The sequence below is a fragment of the Taeniopygia guttata genome, chromosome 18 (genome assembly GCF_048771995.1).
Source record: "Taeniopygia guttata chromosome 18, bTaeGut7.mat, whole genome shotgun sequence".
NCBI classification, from domain to species: Eukaryota; Metazoa; Chordata; class Aves; order Passeriformes; family Estrildidae; genus Taeniopygia; species Taeniopygia guttata.
This window is the reverse complement of record NC_133043.1, coordinates 7868852-7885412: the sequence shown is the minus strand read 5'-3', so window position 1 is coordinate 7885412 and position 16561 is coordinate 7868852. Positions and strand designations below refer to the sequence as shown.

Here is a 16561-nt window from a genome sequence, read left to right as displayed (position 1 = left end):
GGAAAACACCGCTGGAGAATATGTTTTTCTTCTATTAATATATTCCTTCCCCCAAAAAAACAACTTCATGTGGGAAATAAATATTGCAGAACAGGAGGATTTTGAAGCAGAAAGGCAGTGGTTGTGCCTCAGGCAGCAGCAGCCTCAGAGAAGGAGCTGGGATTAGCAGCTAGCTGCTCCCAGCTAATCCAGTGTGTAAATCCCAGTCAGCACCGCTGTCCTGGGAGCTGCCTGGAGCTGTGAACAGCCCGGGGCTCTCCAGCCCAAACCCAGAGCCCACTGCAGGTCCAGGCTCTGCCTGTGGCTGCTCTCTGCTCGTGTGGTGCCTGTTCCCACCCTCTGGCACCCTCCACGGAGCCTCCCCAAGGTGCCCTTGGATCTCTTTCCAACTGGCTCCCAATTAAATCCAGCTCAGGTCAGCTCCTGACAAGCAGCCTCCCTTGTAACTCGGGGAGGTTACCAGCCAGCAGATTCTTGAAATGCATCTTAAAAAGAGAAAGGTTTGGGCTGGGAGCCAAGATGATTTTCTGCCTTTCTTTATATATTTTTTTTCCTCTCTCCCCTTTCCTTCTCTCTAGCAAGTATTTTGGCAGAGCTGTGGCTCAGCTGGGAGGCTGTGGGGACCAAGAGCACGATGTTAATTAGCTGTTGTACCTTCCAGCTTGTAAAACCCTGATAGAGACCCAGCTGTCATAATTAATGACCACAGAAATAGCAGAAGGGCTTTTAGACCTTGTGCTGAGGGATGTGAGCCAATTCCTCAGTACTGGAAACCAGGAGGAGCTTGAGTGAAGGGAGGTTGTCCTGGGTGAGTGCAAAGGGTGTCCTGCATCCTCCTGCAGTGCTCAGAACGGGATGTTTTGTGGGATACAGCAGCTCCCAAGCACGAGTTGCTCTGGGACTGCTGCCACCACCCTGAGCCACAGGGGGTCAGGGTCTGTTCTCACTCTGGCAGTGTTTTTGTTGTTGTTTATACTGTTGCATTTGTATTTTTAATTTTCCTAGTAAAGAACTGTTATTCCCATATCTTTGCCTGTGAGCCTCTTAATTTCAAAATTACAATAATTCAGAGGGAGGGGGTTTCCATTTCCTATTTCAAGGGAGGCTCCTGCCTTCCTTAGCAGCCACCTGTCTGTTCAAACCAAGAGAGAAGCCTCTTCTCACTGGCTGCTGCTGCCAATTAAACCCTGAGCATGGCAGAATCTCAAGGATTTCTATTCCACCCAAGCCAGCCCGTGGCTGAGCACACAGCCCTGGTGTCATCCCAGCAAGGCTGGCTTTAGCAGCACCTGCTGGCAGAGTTCATTCCCCTGTCGGGCACGCAGAGCTCCTGAAGCAGCATTTGGTTCCCTCTTATCTACAGGAAAGACAATTCCAGCCTCTGTAATTAATGGCTCTGTCCCGCCGGGGTCTGGGGTGAAGCATCAGCACAGGAAATTGGCTGGGCTAAGTGGTGCCTGTGCCTGGATCCAGGCTGCAAAGGCAGCCCTCAGCCAGCTGAGATGAATTGTGGCTGAGTTGCTGAATTCATTTTTCATCCTTGGGTCTGACAGCGACACAGGAAGAGCTCCTGTGCAGCCTGGTGGGACTCCTCCATCTGCAGCCTGGTGTGGTGCAGGTGTCCCATGGGCTGATGGAGATCCAGCCCTTGCTGGCCTCTGTCCCTGGGCATTACCTGTGCTGGGCTTTTGCAGTGGCATTCGGGGACCAGACAGCCCAACACCACTCCTCAGGGAGATCAGGCTACAGGACAAGGGGTTAATTCTCAGGGAGCTGCTAAAAGGCAGCACAACTGCTCTGATCTGACCTAGCACTTGGTGAATCACTCAGCTCTCCTTGAACATGGGTTTTGTGGTGCTGTCAGGCTCCCACACATGGTGTGCTCTGTATCCTTCCTCTCAGAAAAAGCTGATTTATTTCACCTGTAATGAAGCATAACCATACACCAGGAGGCTCCTGCTCCTGTACCCCCATGCTCACCTGCTTTGCTCTCTCCTTTATTTTCCTTGCTTCTTGTCTCCCTCCTCTTCACTTTATCCCTCTTTCCCTCACCCTTCCTTCCTGTGTAGCTCCTGCTTGGCAGGGAGCTGTGGTCACCTCTGTCCCAAAGGTTCAGCAGTGCCACCTTGGGCTGTGTCCATGTGTGGTCCAGTGAGTCAGTCTGGTGAGCTGAGCTTTGGATTTCTGATCCTTAGGCCAGGTTTTGGCTTCCTCACCTGCAGGGTGGGATTGTTGCTGAAAGAGCCCATGTCTGGGGCAGCCTGAGGTGGATCAGTGTCAGGATCTGTGGTATTGATGATTCTGAGATTGTAGAAAGTCTCTGTCTTTCTGCCCCCCTGCCAAAGAAGAAGCCATAATTTGTCTGTGCTGGTTTCAAGGTTGTTTATTCTGTTTATCTCTAACAGAGATAAAAAATCAGAGAAAAAAAAATGAGAAGAAATTCTTATCTTAACTTGCTGCACTTGGTATTGTGGACATGTGGAATGTGTTATGGAGATTTGTTTACTGAAGGTTTCTTAATTAACCAATGGTGATAGTGTTTTAATTAAAGGACCAATCAAGCCCACCTGTAACAAAGTAAATGTTCTGTAAAAACAAGGACGGGACTTCATAACCTAACAATTAACTCCAATATGCAAATGCACCAAAACTAATAAAAGTGAGAGAGTCCATGACCAGTTGTGCATTTTGGGACCATTTTGGTTAATTTTGGGTGCAGCCCTGACTGGATGGGTGCTGCCCAAGGTGGATCCATGGAGGAGATCCTTTAATAAATCCCTGCTTAATTCTTTAGCTCTGCCCAGCCTCTGCTCTGGGTCACCCTGCAGAAGGCATCAGGTGGGAAAGGACCTCTGGGTGTTGCCTGCTCCAACCCCCTGCTCACAAGACCACCACCAGCGGGTGTCCCAGGACTATTCCAGTTGGATTTTAGACACCTCCAGGGATGGCAAACACCACCTGTGTCCCCTCAGGGGATGGGTCCACTCCGAGCACAGCCCAGCAGTGGGGCTCAGGGGGCTGGGCCACCTTTGTAGCCGAGCTGGTGGCCCTGGTTGGCCTTGGTGGCAGTGCTGGGGCAGCACAGGGTGGTGGGATGGAGATCTGCCAGCAGAGCACCTCTCCCATGAGGGCACATTGCAGTCTGTGCCAACCAAGCCATGCTTTGTCCACCAGCCCCATATTAACATTTGGGCACCTGCTAGCATTTCCTACTTTTCCTCTTTTTTTCCTGTGTCCTTTGAAATAGTCATTATCCAGGTTAAAAATCTGTCCCAGGTAATTTCAGGATTGAGCTGCACAAAAATGAGAAAAAGAGCCAAAGTAACAGCAGGTAAAGAATGGTTTAATTTAGTAACTAATTTTCTATAGAGTAATTATTTCTTTAAAAACCAGGGATTTGCTCAAAGTATCCCAATTACTTTTTTCATTATGGCTACAGAATGAAGTGCTTGTTTAATTAGTAAACATTTGGCATGCCTTTAAATAGTTTTTTAATTACATTAAAGGGACACTGTCAAGGTGTCTTTCATAATTTTTAATAGACCTGGATTTCTTTTTTCCCCTCGCAGTTGGATGCAACTCCTTGGGTTTGATTGGCTGTTCCAGACAAAAACTGGAGAAGCCATTTCCCTGGAAAAGATTAAAAAGAGAGCCTCATTTGTGAGTTTGGAGCTGAGCTGTGCTCTCCCCACCTCCTGTTTTTTTAACTTCCTACCAGCAGGGCTTGTAGCCTCCTTTGCAGTCCAGAGGGTGACCCTGTGCTGAGCACCCAGAGCTAAACCAGCAGCTTTTACCCCCAAAATCTCCCAGTGCTGCTCCCTGGTGCAGCAGATGCCTGTTCTGCAGCCTCACAGCTGCTCCCAGGAGTAGCTCTGTTAATAAATCACTGCTTGATGGGAGCTCCTGGAGGAAATTTGGCTCTGGGTGAGCCCCCAGGCTCCTGCTTGCCTTTGGATCTGCAGCCTGCTCCTTGCCAGGCTGGGAGGTGCTGCTGGCAGAGGCCACCCCGCTGGTGGGTGCTGCTCGTGCCCTGCCTGGCGTGGGGCAGCTGGAGGTGCCCGTGGTCACAGGGAGGTGGGTCAGGCTCAGAGCAGCCCCCGAGCGTGGCAGTGTCGGAATCTGAGGTATTGATGATTCCGAGATTGTAGAAAGTCTCTGTCTGTCAGCCCCGCTGCCAAAGCAGAAGCCATAATTCGTCTGTGCTGTTCCAAGGTTGTTTATTCTGTTTATCTCTAACATGTTCTGCTGCCCTGCCGCAGCTCTGTCCTGCAGGGCAGCGTGTGGGGCTCTGCCCTCAGTGGGATGGTACAAACATTAAATACCACAAACTACCTGTGCTGGATTTACAATAACGTGCCAATATCTGTCACCTACGTTGGACAGTGTGTCCCCAGCCTGAACCAACAGAAAAATGCCAACACCACAGTGAAACATGGAGGGCATGAAGAAGGAGAAAAAGGACAAGGCACACCCAATTTCCTCCATCTTGTCCCCTTTGGACCCCTTATCTAGAATCCTAAAATTTTACTTTTGCACCTGTGCCACACTTAATTATTACTTATATCAAACACTCAGAGCTTGTAATTCATCCTGTAAGATTGAAAACTCTTTTCCATGGACAGAGATCACAGACAGTGTCTCTGGGGGCTCTGTCCAGGGGGGTTCCTGACCCCTGCCAGGGTCCCAGACCTGCCAGGGCAGCCAGAGGGGTGCTCTGGATTCCCACAAGGCAGGGGACGTTTGTCGGTGTCCCCCCTCTCTGTGCTCGCAGGAGCTGAGGCCTCTGGTGCATTTTTGGGGAAGGTTCATTAATTGAGATGGATGGCAGAGGCAGCAGGGATTGAGCAAAGGCTTCCTGGGGTGTCCCCAAAGGGAAAGCAAACAGAACCAGAGTGTGGGGTTGGGGTGTGTGACACAGGAGCTGCCTGGGGACACGTGCCAGTCCTTTCTGTCCCCTCTGAGCCGTGTCCCTGCTCTGCTCCACAATGTTTTACAGGCTGAACAAGCAGACTGAAGTGCCTCTGGCTGAATTTCTGCCTGTGTTTCAGACAGCCTCGCTCTCCTCTGAGGAGCAGGAGCTACAGGGAATGAAAATATCCAGTGTCTTTGCTTTAAGATCATTGACTTCCTCCTCTGCTGGGTCCTGGCAGGCTCCCCTTAGGCCACATCCCCCTCCAGCACTCTCTGAGCACCTCTTCTTGGTTTCCTCAAATTTCCCCTTTACTCCCATCTGTTCTCCTCCTCCCTGTACACCTCCTGCTCCTTCTTCCTCCTGCTCTGTTGGTTCTCCACGAAGTCCTTTGCTTTTCCTGCAGTGACTGTCAGCCCCCCATGTGGCCTTGAATCCAGGCACTGATCCCTCCTGACCCCAAAGCAGATGGAGATGTGGAGCACTGGGGAGGTGTGGGAATGGCTGGTGCCCCTCCACGAGCCTGGAGGATCCCTGGAAGGAAAGATCCTGCCTGCCACACCTGGAGCTGGGCAGCAGAGCAGCCCCAGCCTGTCATCCATCCCTCTTCCTGGAAGGAATTGCTGCACAGCTCGTCCACCCACCTTTCCCAAAGGGAAGTGATGCCCTTTCCTGCTTCCAGTTTCCAGGGAGACAGCTGCTGGGGAGGCACTGGAAGGGCTGGAGCTGGCAGGAATGCCCAGCCCACCATCATACAGTGCCAGCCCACGGTGCCCCTCTGCCCCAGTCTGCATCCCACCCATCAGGGGACAGAGGGGAGCAGCTCCTGCCCATCTGTCCTGCTCACCAGCGCTGTGTGGCAGCATCCTGGGCACGGGGAGTGGTGCTGTGGGAACTGACCCTTTCCCAAGTTCCTCCATGGGACCACAGAGCCTCTCTGCTTTGGGGAATCAGGGCTGGGGAGGGCTGTGTGGTGGTGGTGCAGGAGTGGGGCCATGCTGGGAGCCTTGTGCCAGTGTGCCCTGTCCCCTCTGCCCTGGGATGGCTGTCCCCAGGAGGCACTGGGGGATGCACGCTGGGGTGGAGGGGCACAACCCAGCCCTGGGAATGTGGCTGCCCTGACCAGCTCCGTGCCCTGTCCCCAGTGCCACGGGGAGCTGAGGTCCCTGAGCTGTAATTTCCACTCCAGCTCCCAGCACCCCTCACTGATGCAGATTTCTGGAAGGGAGCAAATGGTTGTGAGCATCCACGGCTTTGCAAGACTTCCATAAAATATGAATGCATGACAGCATCTGCATAAATTATTCAAGATAATCAGGATGGGGGATATTTCCCTGGTAATTTCATGGGGGCTCCTGGAGCTTGATTGCCCCACCCGTGGGGTGTGTGCCAAGGCTCCCTAAGGCAGAAATGGAAAGTCCTGAGCATCCCAGGTCTCCCTGCTCCTCCCCTCGCTCTCCACACATTGCCAACTGCTCTCCCTCCTGCCTCCCTGCGCTTTCCCCCAGCTCCCAGTGCTATTAACACCTCTAATTAGAGCTGCTTATTGATGTACTGCTGTTTATCTAAGTGCAGCTGATGAAGGCAGAGGAGCTGTGGAGCCGAAGTGAATCACAGCCTCCTGCAGCCTGCACAAGCCAGCACGGCATTCCCAGGGCTGGGGAACCAGGAGAGCAAAATCCAGGCAGGAACAAGGCTGTGGTGCCGCCTGCTGTGGCTGGGCTGCTCCCTCTGCAAGTTACTCCAGGTAATTCTGGCATTTTCCTACAGGAGCATCCCTCAGGAGAAGGGTGTCCATGCCTGCAGTCAGCGTTGTCCCACCCAGACTGCCTTGTGTCAGGAAAACCCCACTGGAACAGGGGGTTCTCCATGGAGGAGGTGTTTGCTTCTTCCTGAGGGGTCACCCAGAGCGGATCCTGGATGGAGGATGGATGGATGAGGGATGGATGATGGATGGATGAGGGATGGATGATGGATGGATGAGGGATGGATGATGGATGGATGGATTGATGGATGGATGGATGATGGATGGATGGATGAGGGATGGATAGATGATGGATGGATGGGTGGATGCTCACCACAGGACACCCATGAACACAGGCACCATGTGGGTTTGAGCATTGAGGCAGGATCCCCCAAACCCTCTGGACACAGGGTTTTACCCCACACTGGGGTGCTGGGGGACACAGTCCTGCTCTCTCCTCCCAGGGCAGGGACTTGGGGGTCCCTGTGTGTCTTCACTCCATAAAGCCACCCCCAGGTGAGAGCAATTCCTGGTGCCAAGGCCAGTTCCAGGCACTGGCTGCTCCTGGTGGGAGCAGAGAGAGGGAGGATTAGCACAGCTCCATGAAAACACACCCTTGGACTCTGCCAGTGGCTGTGCAGTGACCTGTGTGTGCTGAGCCACCTTTCCTGACTGCCTCACTGGGTTTGCACCCAGCATCTCCTCCTGGGCCACCAGCACTGACAGGGGATGGTGGCACTGGGCTGCAGGAGGCAGGATTTGGCTGTCCCTGAAGCTTGGCAGCCCCCTGGCACCTCTAAGCAGGGCCAGGAGGAGAGGCTGAGTGCACCAGGAGTGCTTCCCTTCCCCCTTGCCATCAGGGTTTATTAATTCCTCACTCGGTGAAGTCTCTATTAATAATGGCTGCAGGATCTGGCTGGGAAGCTGCGTAATGAGATCCTCTGCTGGCTGTTCCTGGGCTGCTGTGATTGTGTTTGGAGGACAAAATTCTATGTGGATTAATTAAAATGAAAAACAAAAGGGGGAAAAAAAAAAAAAAAAAAAAAAAGGTTGTTTGAATTATTTATTCGTTTCCAGGAGACAAAGCAGTAATTGCAAGTGTCTTATTGCAGGTGTTTGGAGAAGGGATGCTCCCACCCCTGGGTAAGGAGCAAAGAATAGTTATTTACTGGTGTGGAGGAGACTTATCAATCCTCTTTAAGCCCAAGTGCAGCTCTAACTGCTCCTCAGTTTGCTGATTCTGATTTTCTCCTCTTCCTTTTGGAAACTCACAAGACAGAGGCTCTGAGAGAGCTTTGATGTGGGTAAATGTGGGAACAAGCTCTGCCAGCGCTGTGCTCTTCCCTCCTGAGCAAGGCAATGGAGAGAAAAACCCTCAAACCATTCTTCCCTGAGGAACTGCCCGTCCTCTGTTGGCTTTTCCCCCTGCCAGGGACCCTCTGGGTCGCACAAATGCCACCGTGTGCTCCTTGTGGTGTCACTTTCTGCATGCCTGTTGTGCCAGGGGGATGCTGAAGGAGTGGAACCTCCCCATCCTGGGGCCAAATGCCCTTTGGGAATGAGGTCTTGTCCCTGCTGGACACATCTGGCCTGGATGCAAGCCCAGGGCAAAGCCACCAGGAGCTGTGTCCCAGCTGTCCCACGGCACTGGGGTGGCTTTGGCTGTGTCCCAGCTGTCCCACGGCACTGGGGTGGCTTTGGCTGTGTCCCAGGGAAGGAGGGCTGCCACAAACCCAGCTGTTCAAACCCTGCCTTCCTTCACAGAGCCCCTCAGCTGATGGATCAGCAGCATTTTAGGGAATTGCTCCGTGCTTTTACTGCTCTTTTACTCAATGCTGCTCTCTGTGATTGCCTCCGTCCGTCTCTTTTCAGCCCAGGGCCTCGGGAGCTGCCTAATTGATTTCAAAGGGAACAGGACTTGCTGGAAATTGAGTTTTGCATTCCTCCCTGCCTCTGTGACAGAGCACCTGGCAGCTCCAGCCTCGGCTCCTGCAGCAGCTCACCTTCACTGGCTTGTCTGTAGGAGAAGAACTACAGAAAAGAAAGAAAAATGAGGGAAAGAGGTACAAAAAAATCCCATTTAGCAATATAGGGCGGGACCAATATTCCTTTGTCTCCATATTCAAATTGTGATCCTGCTGAGCAGAAACAAGTGGAGCTGCCTTGTTGGAGATGAGAAGTTAATCTTTAAAGCCAATAAAGATTTAGGACAGTGTAATTGCTTTAAGATTTGATGCTTAAGACTATTCAAACTTTTAGTTTTTAACCAAAGGACCTGGATCCTTGGCAGCGGAGATGAGATGAGCAGTGACACCTTGAGAGGGAACCTGTGGTGTTGCTGTGTGGGATGGGGACCCTCAGGAGGGACAGGGGACAGCTGGATGCTGCCTGTCCCCAAAAGCACCAGCAGTGAGCGGAGAAGGTGAAGAAGAATGGGATGGGAAGAGCAGGAAAAGGGGACCAGCCCTAATGGGGGTCACAAAGCACAGCACCCCATTCCCTCCCTGCTGGATGGAGGGCAGAATTAAACCCCAATCTTTTCCACTGTTGTGATTTTACAGTGTTGTTATGGGAAGGGAGTACATAAGGGATGAGGTAGATCATTATGTGCTTATATTATCAGCAGTAAAGCAAAGTCTCTTAATTCCTAATTCCACCATTGTCTGACACATTTCTTTGTGAGTTTCCTACTCATCCATATTTTTTTTCCCCCTTGGTCTCCACTAATAGAAATTGCTTTGTTGTTCAACTCAATTTCACTCTTGACTGAATTGAAATATGCTTATTTCCCTTCTAAAATAATAATAATAATAAAAATCTAAAATTATTTCCACTCATTGTATGTGAAAAGCGAACATTTTTCTTCCTGAACTCTCTCAGGTTTGAATGTCTGAGGGTTTCAGAGTTTTATTTTCTAACAATCTAATTGCATGATCCCAGCCCATAGCTGGGGGCTTTCCATTGGTTTCATCATGAATTTGAATATTTCAGGACAGTTTATGATTTCCTGGATTAATTTTGAAGTCTTTTGGCAGAGGGGTGGGGCTGCAAAATGAGACTTCTTCCACTCTCAGCCTCCTGACAGACACAGCAACAGGGCTGTGAGTGCTGTGCAGCAGCCTCGACCCTCCTGCAGGAATTAAAAGGGTGGAGATCTCTTGCTCTTCTCATCCCTTGTCGGAATCTGTGGTATTGATGATTCTGAGATGTAGAAAGTCTCTGTCTGTCAGCCCCGCTGCCAAAGCAGAAGCCATAATTGGTCTGTGCTGGTTTCAAGGTTGTTTATTCTGTTTATCTCTAACATGTTCTGCTGCCCTGCCGCAGCTCTGTCCTGCAGGGCAGCGTGTGGGGCTCTGCCCTCAGTGGGATGTTACAAACATTAAATACCCGAAACTACCTGTGCTGGATTTACAATAACGTGCCAATATCTGTCACCTACGTTGGACAGTGTGTCCCCAGCCTGAACCAACAGAAAAATGCCAACACCACAGTGAAACATGGAGGGCATGAAGAAGGAGAAAAAGGCCCCTGACCACAGTTTCTCATGATTATTCTTATGATTAAACAGTAATTATATTTAATTACTAAACAATCATCCCATCTAACAATTATATCATTTATCATGTACTAGCTACACAGGTGCAGTTCTAGCAAGTACAAGTTCTTCATGTGCTCAGGGTGTTTATTTTTCCAGGGTCTACTAAGCTTATTTTTCCTTTGAACCATGAATCCCCATGATTTTAAAACCCTTTTACTATCCTGCTGCTCTTCATTACCCTGGGCTCTGTCCCTTCTTTACCCTGCCCTGCTGCTCTCCTCTTCCCTGGGCTCTCTGTCCCTTTTTCTGCCTCTTCCCTGCCTGGATGGGGCTGGGCAGAGCTGCCCAGTGAGGGAATTGTGCTCCCCAGGGAGGGTCAGGAGCTGCCCTTAATGCACTGCAGCCATCCCAATGCACCTCCCTTCTCTGCTGCACACATCTTCCTCTCTCTTTAATTTTTAATTGCTGCTCATGTTTCCTCTGAGCTTCTCCCTTTGCAGCCGGGAGCCAGGAGCCCTTTGTGACCGATAAAGCTGGTTCAGGTTTTCCTTTCACCTTTTGTGTTTGCTTCTCGGTGAAGCCGGGGTCGTTGCTGGGTTTAATTAACACAGAAAAAAAAAAAATTGCATGGGTTTATTTAAGCAGGAGGAGAAAGGGAAATTCAGCTTCCCCGCTGCTCTCAGAACACATAATCCTATTGGGAGCTGAGGAGTGATCCCTACATCGATTTTTTTCCTCTGTTGAATTAGCGAATTAGCAGCTAATGGAAGTGAAGGATTCACAGCGCTGACAGGCTGGGAGAGCAGGAGCTTCTCAAATTCCCCTGCAAGGCAGCGCTGCCAGAATCCCGTGTCCTACAGCGGAGCCGGCTGTGCTCTGCAGCATCACCCGAGCACAGACATGTCCTGGGCTGTGCTGCCAGTGCTGGGGCTGCAGCATCCCTGGGGCTGCAGCATCCCTGGGGCTGCATCATCCTGGGGCTGCAGCATCCCTGGGGCTGCGCTGCAGCATCCCTGGGGCTGCATCATCCTGGGGCGCAGCATCCCTGGGGTGCAGCATCCCTGGGGTGCAGCATCCCTGGGGTGCAGCATCCCTGGGGCTGCAGCATCCCTGGGGAGCCAAGGGCTGGATGCTCCTCCTGCTCCCCAGGGATGCTCCGTGGGTTGAGAGAGCCCATCCTGCCTGCTGAGGGCTGCAGGTACCCCCAGCCTTGCCGGATCGGCCCCGGGGATGCCTTCAGGCAGTGCAGAAGTGATGAACATCAGCACTGGGCTCCCAGGGCAGGAGGGGACAGAGATCAGTGTCTGCCTGGTGGCACAGCCCACTGAGGCCTCAGCCATGCAGCCAGCTCCAGGGAGCAGTGAACAGCTCCAGGGAATAGAGAACAGCTCCAGGGAGCAGTGAACAGCTCCAGAAAACAGTGCCAGGGAGCAGAAAACAGCTCCAGGGAATAGAGAGCAGCTCCAGGGAGCAGCTCCAGGGAACAGAGAACAGCTCCGGAAAACAGTGCCAGGGAACAGGTCCAGGGAGCAGAGAAAAACTCCAGAGAACAGCTCCAGTGAACAGAGAACAACTTCAGTGAACAGAGAACAGCTTCAGTGAACAGCTCCAGGGTGCAGAGAACAATTCCAGTAAACAGCTCCTGAGCATCCCGTGTGTGGGGATGCAAAGGTGGCTTTAGGGCAGTTCCATTCCCTCCCTGCTCTTTGCCCAGTGTTCTTGTCAGCATTCAGGACCACACAGAATCATGGGATAGGATTATCTGCAGGTGCTTTTATTGAGAGCTCTGGGAATCAGGGGTACAGACCCAAATCTGACTCTGACATGGCTTTCGAGCTGAACGTATTTTATATTCTATCCTTATATAACTTACACATTAATTATTAAACTTATATTGTTCTATTGTATACATTGACATGAGTTTCTCATGATCTTTCTTAGGTCCCTGACCACAGTAATTATATTTAATTACTAAACAATCATCACATCTAACAATTATATCATTTATCATGTACTAGCTACACAGGTGCAGTTCTAGTAAGGTCCAAAATCTTCCTGTACTTAAGGTATTTATTTTCTTTTCAGGGCCTACTTAGCTTAATTTTCCTTTTAACCCTAAATTCCCATGATTTTAAACCATTTTACTATCATTTTTAGGAGCAAATTTAGGGTTTTTTTTTTTTTTTTGCTGCCCCTGGCTGGTGATGCTCCTGGCACAGGAGGTCCCTGGGGCCTTTCTGTGCTGTTGTTACAGAGATGGGCAGAGGCTGAATGCAGCAATTGAGGCTGAGCCGAGTTGTTTGGTGACAATAAAAGAGCTCCCTGTCCCCAGCAACGCCGCCTGGGGGGACAGAGGAGTTAGGGTGACTAATTGATCCTAATGCCCAAAGCATTTGGGCATTGCAGCTCCTGCAATCAAATTCTCTCTTATCTCAAGGGCGAGGAGAACTGGAGGAAGTGGCTTGTCACAGCACATTACAGCTCCACCGTTTGCTGTCATTCTCCCCCTCTGGGATCATTGTTTTTCCATGAAGACCCAGGAGCTTTAGGCTGGAGAGGATGAAGATGAAACATGGGCAGATCCAGCCCCCAGCCTTTGGAAAGCACTGGAGGAGGGTCCTGGGCTGGAGTGGGGAGGCTCTGGAGGGTCCTGGGGTGCTTTTGGATCCCCAGCACATGGACACACTGCTCACCAAAAACCCAAATAAATCCTGTCACTGTGGCTTTTCTGGAGGTGCCCCCAGCTGAACAGTGATGCGTGTGTGTCTGTGACCTTTGCAAGAATGTATTTTAAGCTTTATTTCTGGTGGGTTACAGCCCCCCTGTGTTTATTACCCCTTTCCTGCAGCTGTGGTGACCCAGTCCATGATGTTCTGTGCAGGGAACTTTGGGACTCGGGGCTGCACAGCTACCAAGGACCAATTAAAAATTCCCAGGGTGACTTTATGATGCTTGTATCCCCAGCTGTCTGTTCTGTTTGTGCTGGATATTAAATTCTGCACCCTTAAGATTGATTCTGAGAGCGAAGTGGGTGAGAAGTGCAGAGTTTGTTATCAAAGTTAAAAACAAAGAGTGGTTTACACTCTTTGTTAAGCACACTAATTATTTAATAACAGAGTTAATAACAAAGTGTGGTTTTCAGAAACTGCACTTGCCTCTCTGCATTCCTTCTCCTGGACTGTGTTGTCTGCAGCACAGACAGACAGCAGGACAGAGCTCTCCTTGGCTTTTAGTTAGTTTTTAGCTGGCTGGGGCAGAGAAGTTCCCTGGATTGTTTTTTCTTTTTCGTGGCACTGATCTGCCCTTCTCTGCACTGAAAACCCAGAAGAACACTGTGAGCTCACACCTGTGGCCCACTGGGGTTTGGGATGGAGCATTTTCCAGCCCAGGAGGGACTGATAAAGAGACTGAGAGAGCTGATCCACGCCCCGTGAGGAGCCCTGTCTGAGTTTGCCATCTCCTCAGAACAGCGAGAGGTTCCATTGTTTGATAGGATTTGTTTTCTATGTCTGTGAGCACTTTGCTTGTTGATGAAACAGTTTTTTCCACTTCTCTCGAAGGAGGTTTATGTCTCCCAAACCAGTAGCGGGGAGGGGCTGCTTAATTTGCTTTATACAGGGACCCCATTCAGAGGTTTCCTCCCAAATTTGCCCTAAACCAGAGCACTGGGCCAGTGGTGCAGGTGAGTCCCATCTCCCAGAGGATGCTCTGATGTTGGAGCTGGAACTTGGCCCTGCCCCAGTTGCAGGCAGAGCTGGGGAGGGGCAGCCTGGAGCCTGCTCTGGGGATGCTCCATCTCCATCTCTGGGTGGGCAGGGGCTCTAATTGGTGCAAAACTTGTTTCTTTTGGTTCAGCTGGGTGCTGAGTTGGTTCTCTCCATTCCCTGCTGCTGCTGAATTTGGAATAACAAACAAAAGTGTGTGTGTGTGTGTGTGTGTGCAGTATAAGTTCAGCATATTGATTTTTGAGGCTATTGCTTCTCAGCTGCCGAAGAAGATAATTCACTGCTTTATTACCATCCTTGGATTTTAGATTTATCCTTCTAAACAGACAGCGAGCTGGTAGTTAATTAAGCTTTTGTTTCAAGCATCAGCAGAGGGAAAGGACTGGCTGCTGCAGCTCTTCTCCTCAGGGATGAGGGCCCTGGGGGGTGGGGAATGCCACATTCCCATCCCTGGGGTGATGGATCCTGCATGGCTGATTCTGGTGGGAACTGGGAGCTGCAGAAGTTGCTCCCTGCTGACCCCAGCACCCTGCCAGCATCTGCATGGAGACTGACAAGAGCAGATTTCTGTATTATTTTATTTAATTTTATATTTTATTTTATTTTAATTTCCTGGTCAGTGCTGCAGGAGGCACCTGGAGGAAGCCAAGATGGCTGAGCTGCCTTCTGCCTGCCCAAGAAACGTCCAAACCCTTTGGGGGTGTTTTCCAGCCCAGGATCAGCTCTGGAAAGAGGAATGGGAGGACACCACCCCTTCTCCCCTCAGTGTCACTTACCCCTAATTCTTAAATAATTAATGTGTGGTGTTTCACCACTCCCCAGGATTTTCCTGCTGGGAAGCTGCTGCCACTGGGAAGAGCTGGATTGGCACAACCCAGAGTTTGTGGGATGCACAGAAGGACTTTATGCATTATCCTTATGGAGGTCAGAGGGTCCCACCCCACAGAACTGAGCCCTCACTGAGCTCCGGTCCCCCCTGCTCTGCACTCCTGCCTGGGATGTTCCCTGTCCCTCCCAGGCCCTCAGGAAGGCACATCTGGATCCTGGCACATGCCAGGCAGTGGCCTGGCTGCTCCACCACCCACTCCATGCAGTGTTTATGTGCACTGGGAAATTTTCCAGCCCCACAGAACTGAGCTGATCTTGGAATGAAGGGCTCTGCCTCCTGCTGCGGGCTGGACCGGGCTCTGGAGGGCAGCACCACATCTTGAGGTGGTTTTATAGCTCAGGTGAGCACTGAGAATTCCTGTCAGGAGCTAGGAATGGAGTGAGCAGGCAGGAAATCGGGGTAGCAGCATCCCCACAGCACCTGCACTTCACTCCTTGCCCAATGGCCAGGTGAAGGACGCCAGGTGGCTTTTCCAGAGGTGCTCCCAGCTGGTGTTTGGGCTCTGTCCGTGCCTGCTTGTGTTCACAAGGTCCCCACAGGATGGGCTCCAGGGAAGGGTGTCCTTGCCAAGATGAACTGAGGGTTTGGCTGGGCAGTCCTGGCTGCTGCTCCTGAGCCACACTTCCTGCAAATCCTCAGTCTGTGCATCCCTCTGCATCCTGCTGGGATCCCACCCAGCCCTGGTGTGGCAATGACTCCTTCCCTGTCACCTGCCCACGAAAAGCCTGGATGAACACAAAAATCCTCCTGCATTTCAGAAGTCCTGGAGAATACGGTTTTGCCTCTCACTTCTGCTTGGAAAAAAGTGCTGTTTCATGGGGAAAAAAAATCTGGTTTGGGGTAAATTTCCAGCTGCTGTCCCTGAGCTCACCCTGGAGCTTTGCTGACCAAAGCCATCCCTGGTTTCCACTGGGGAGAAGGAAGCAGTGTGAGCATCTGGGGTGGCTATGGAAATGCAGTATCACAGCAGCATTTCCTCCTCCTCAGCCCCATGGAAAACCCTGGGATTATGCACAACCAGGGTCAGTTTGTAGAGAAGTGGGTGGCTGGTGCTGGGAGGGCGTTGGAATTGCTCAGCACTCGAGGTGCAGATCACTAAGCCAGGCCAGGCAGGTGGGGCTGGAGGGAGGTTTCCCTGTCTGGAGGGAAATGGGATGGAGAAAGGCTGGGGAAAACCGTGGGAGGAGTGCATCCCACTGTGGGGAAAGCAAAGGGACAGCTGTGCCCTGGTGTCACCCTGTGCTTTATGGTACCCATGGTGGTATCCACAGTGAAGAGGGACAGCCAGCCATGAGGCCAGTGTGGCATGAGGGGCTCTGTTGGCACCACAGCCCCCAGACCACGGCCTGGCCCTGTCCTGTAGCCTGGCCAGGGGGGGACAGTGTTGTCCTGTGCTCACCCCAGGGTGCTGCATCCTTCCCTCACCCCCAGTGGGGTGCACCCATCCTGGCTGGGGCTGGAAATGGGGCGTCTCTGGGCTCTGTGCACACTTGGCTCCTTTAAGTCCCAACTTTTGGGAGGCTTTTTGTGCTTGTCACCTTCCACAGGAGAGCCGGAAACACCTCTGCTGAGCTCGGCACTGCTTCTCCTTCCTCAGCTCTTCCGTCCCTTTGTCTTCTCAAGGACACCGCCCTGGTCCTCTCGGCAGCACCCTGCGACACCCGGGGGGACTTTGGGGAGCCACATGTGGCTGTCACTGTGCCCCCCAGAGAGAAAAAACAGTGATGAGACCGCAGAGCTGCAGCCTGGTGCTTTC

General features: G+C 51.5%; 1 protein-coding gene across 1 annotated transcript in view; it reads left to right on the top strand.

Annotated features, from left to right (window-relative positions):
- MFSD11 (major facilitator superfamily domain containing 11) overlaps window positions 1–6844 on the top strand; it is a 31412-nt gene extending 24568 nt beyond the window's left edge. The window contains exon 14 of the mRNA XM_072936904.1: window positions 6680–6844. Within this exon, the coding sequence (XP_072793005.1) occupies window positions 6680–6805 (126 nt within the window). The 3' untranslated portion in view covers window positions 6806–6844. The remainder of the gene's footprint in view (window positions 1–6679) is intronic.
- The last annotated feature ends 9717 nt before the right edge of the window (window positions 6845–16561 follow it).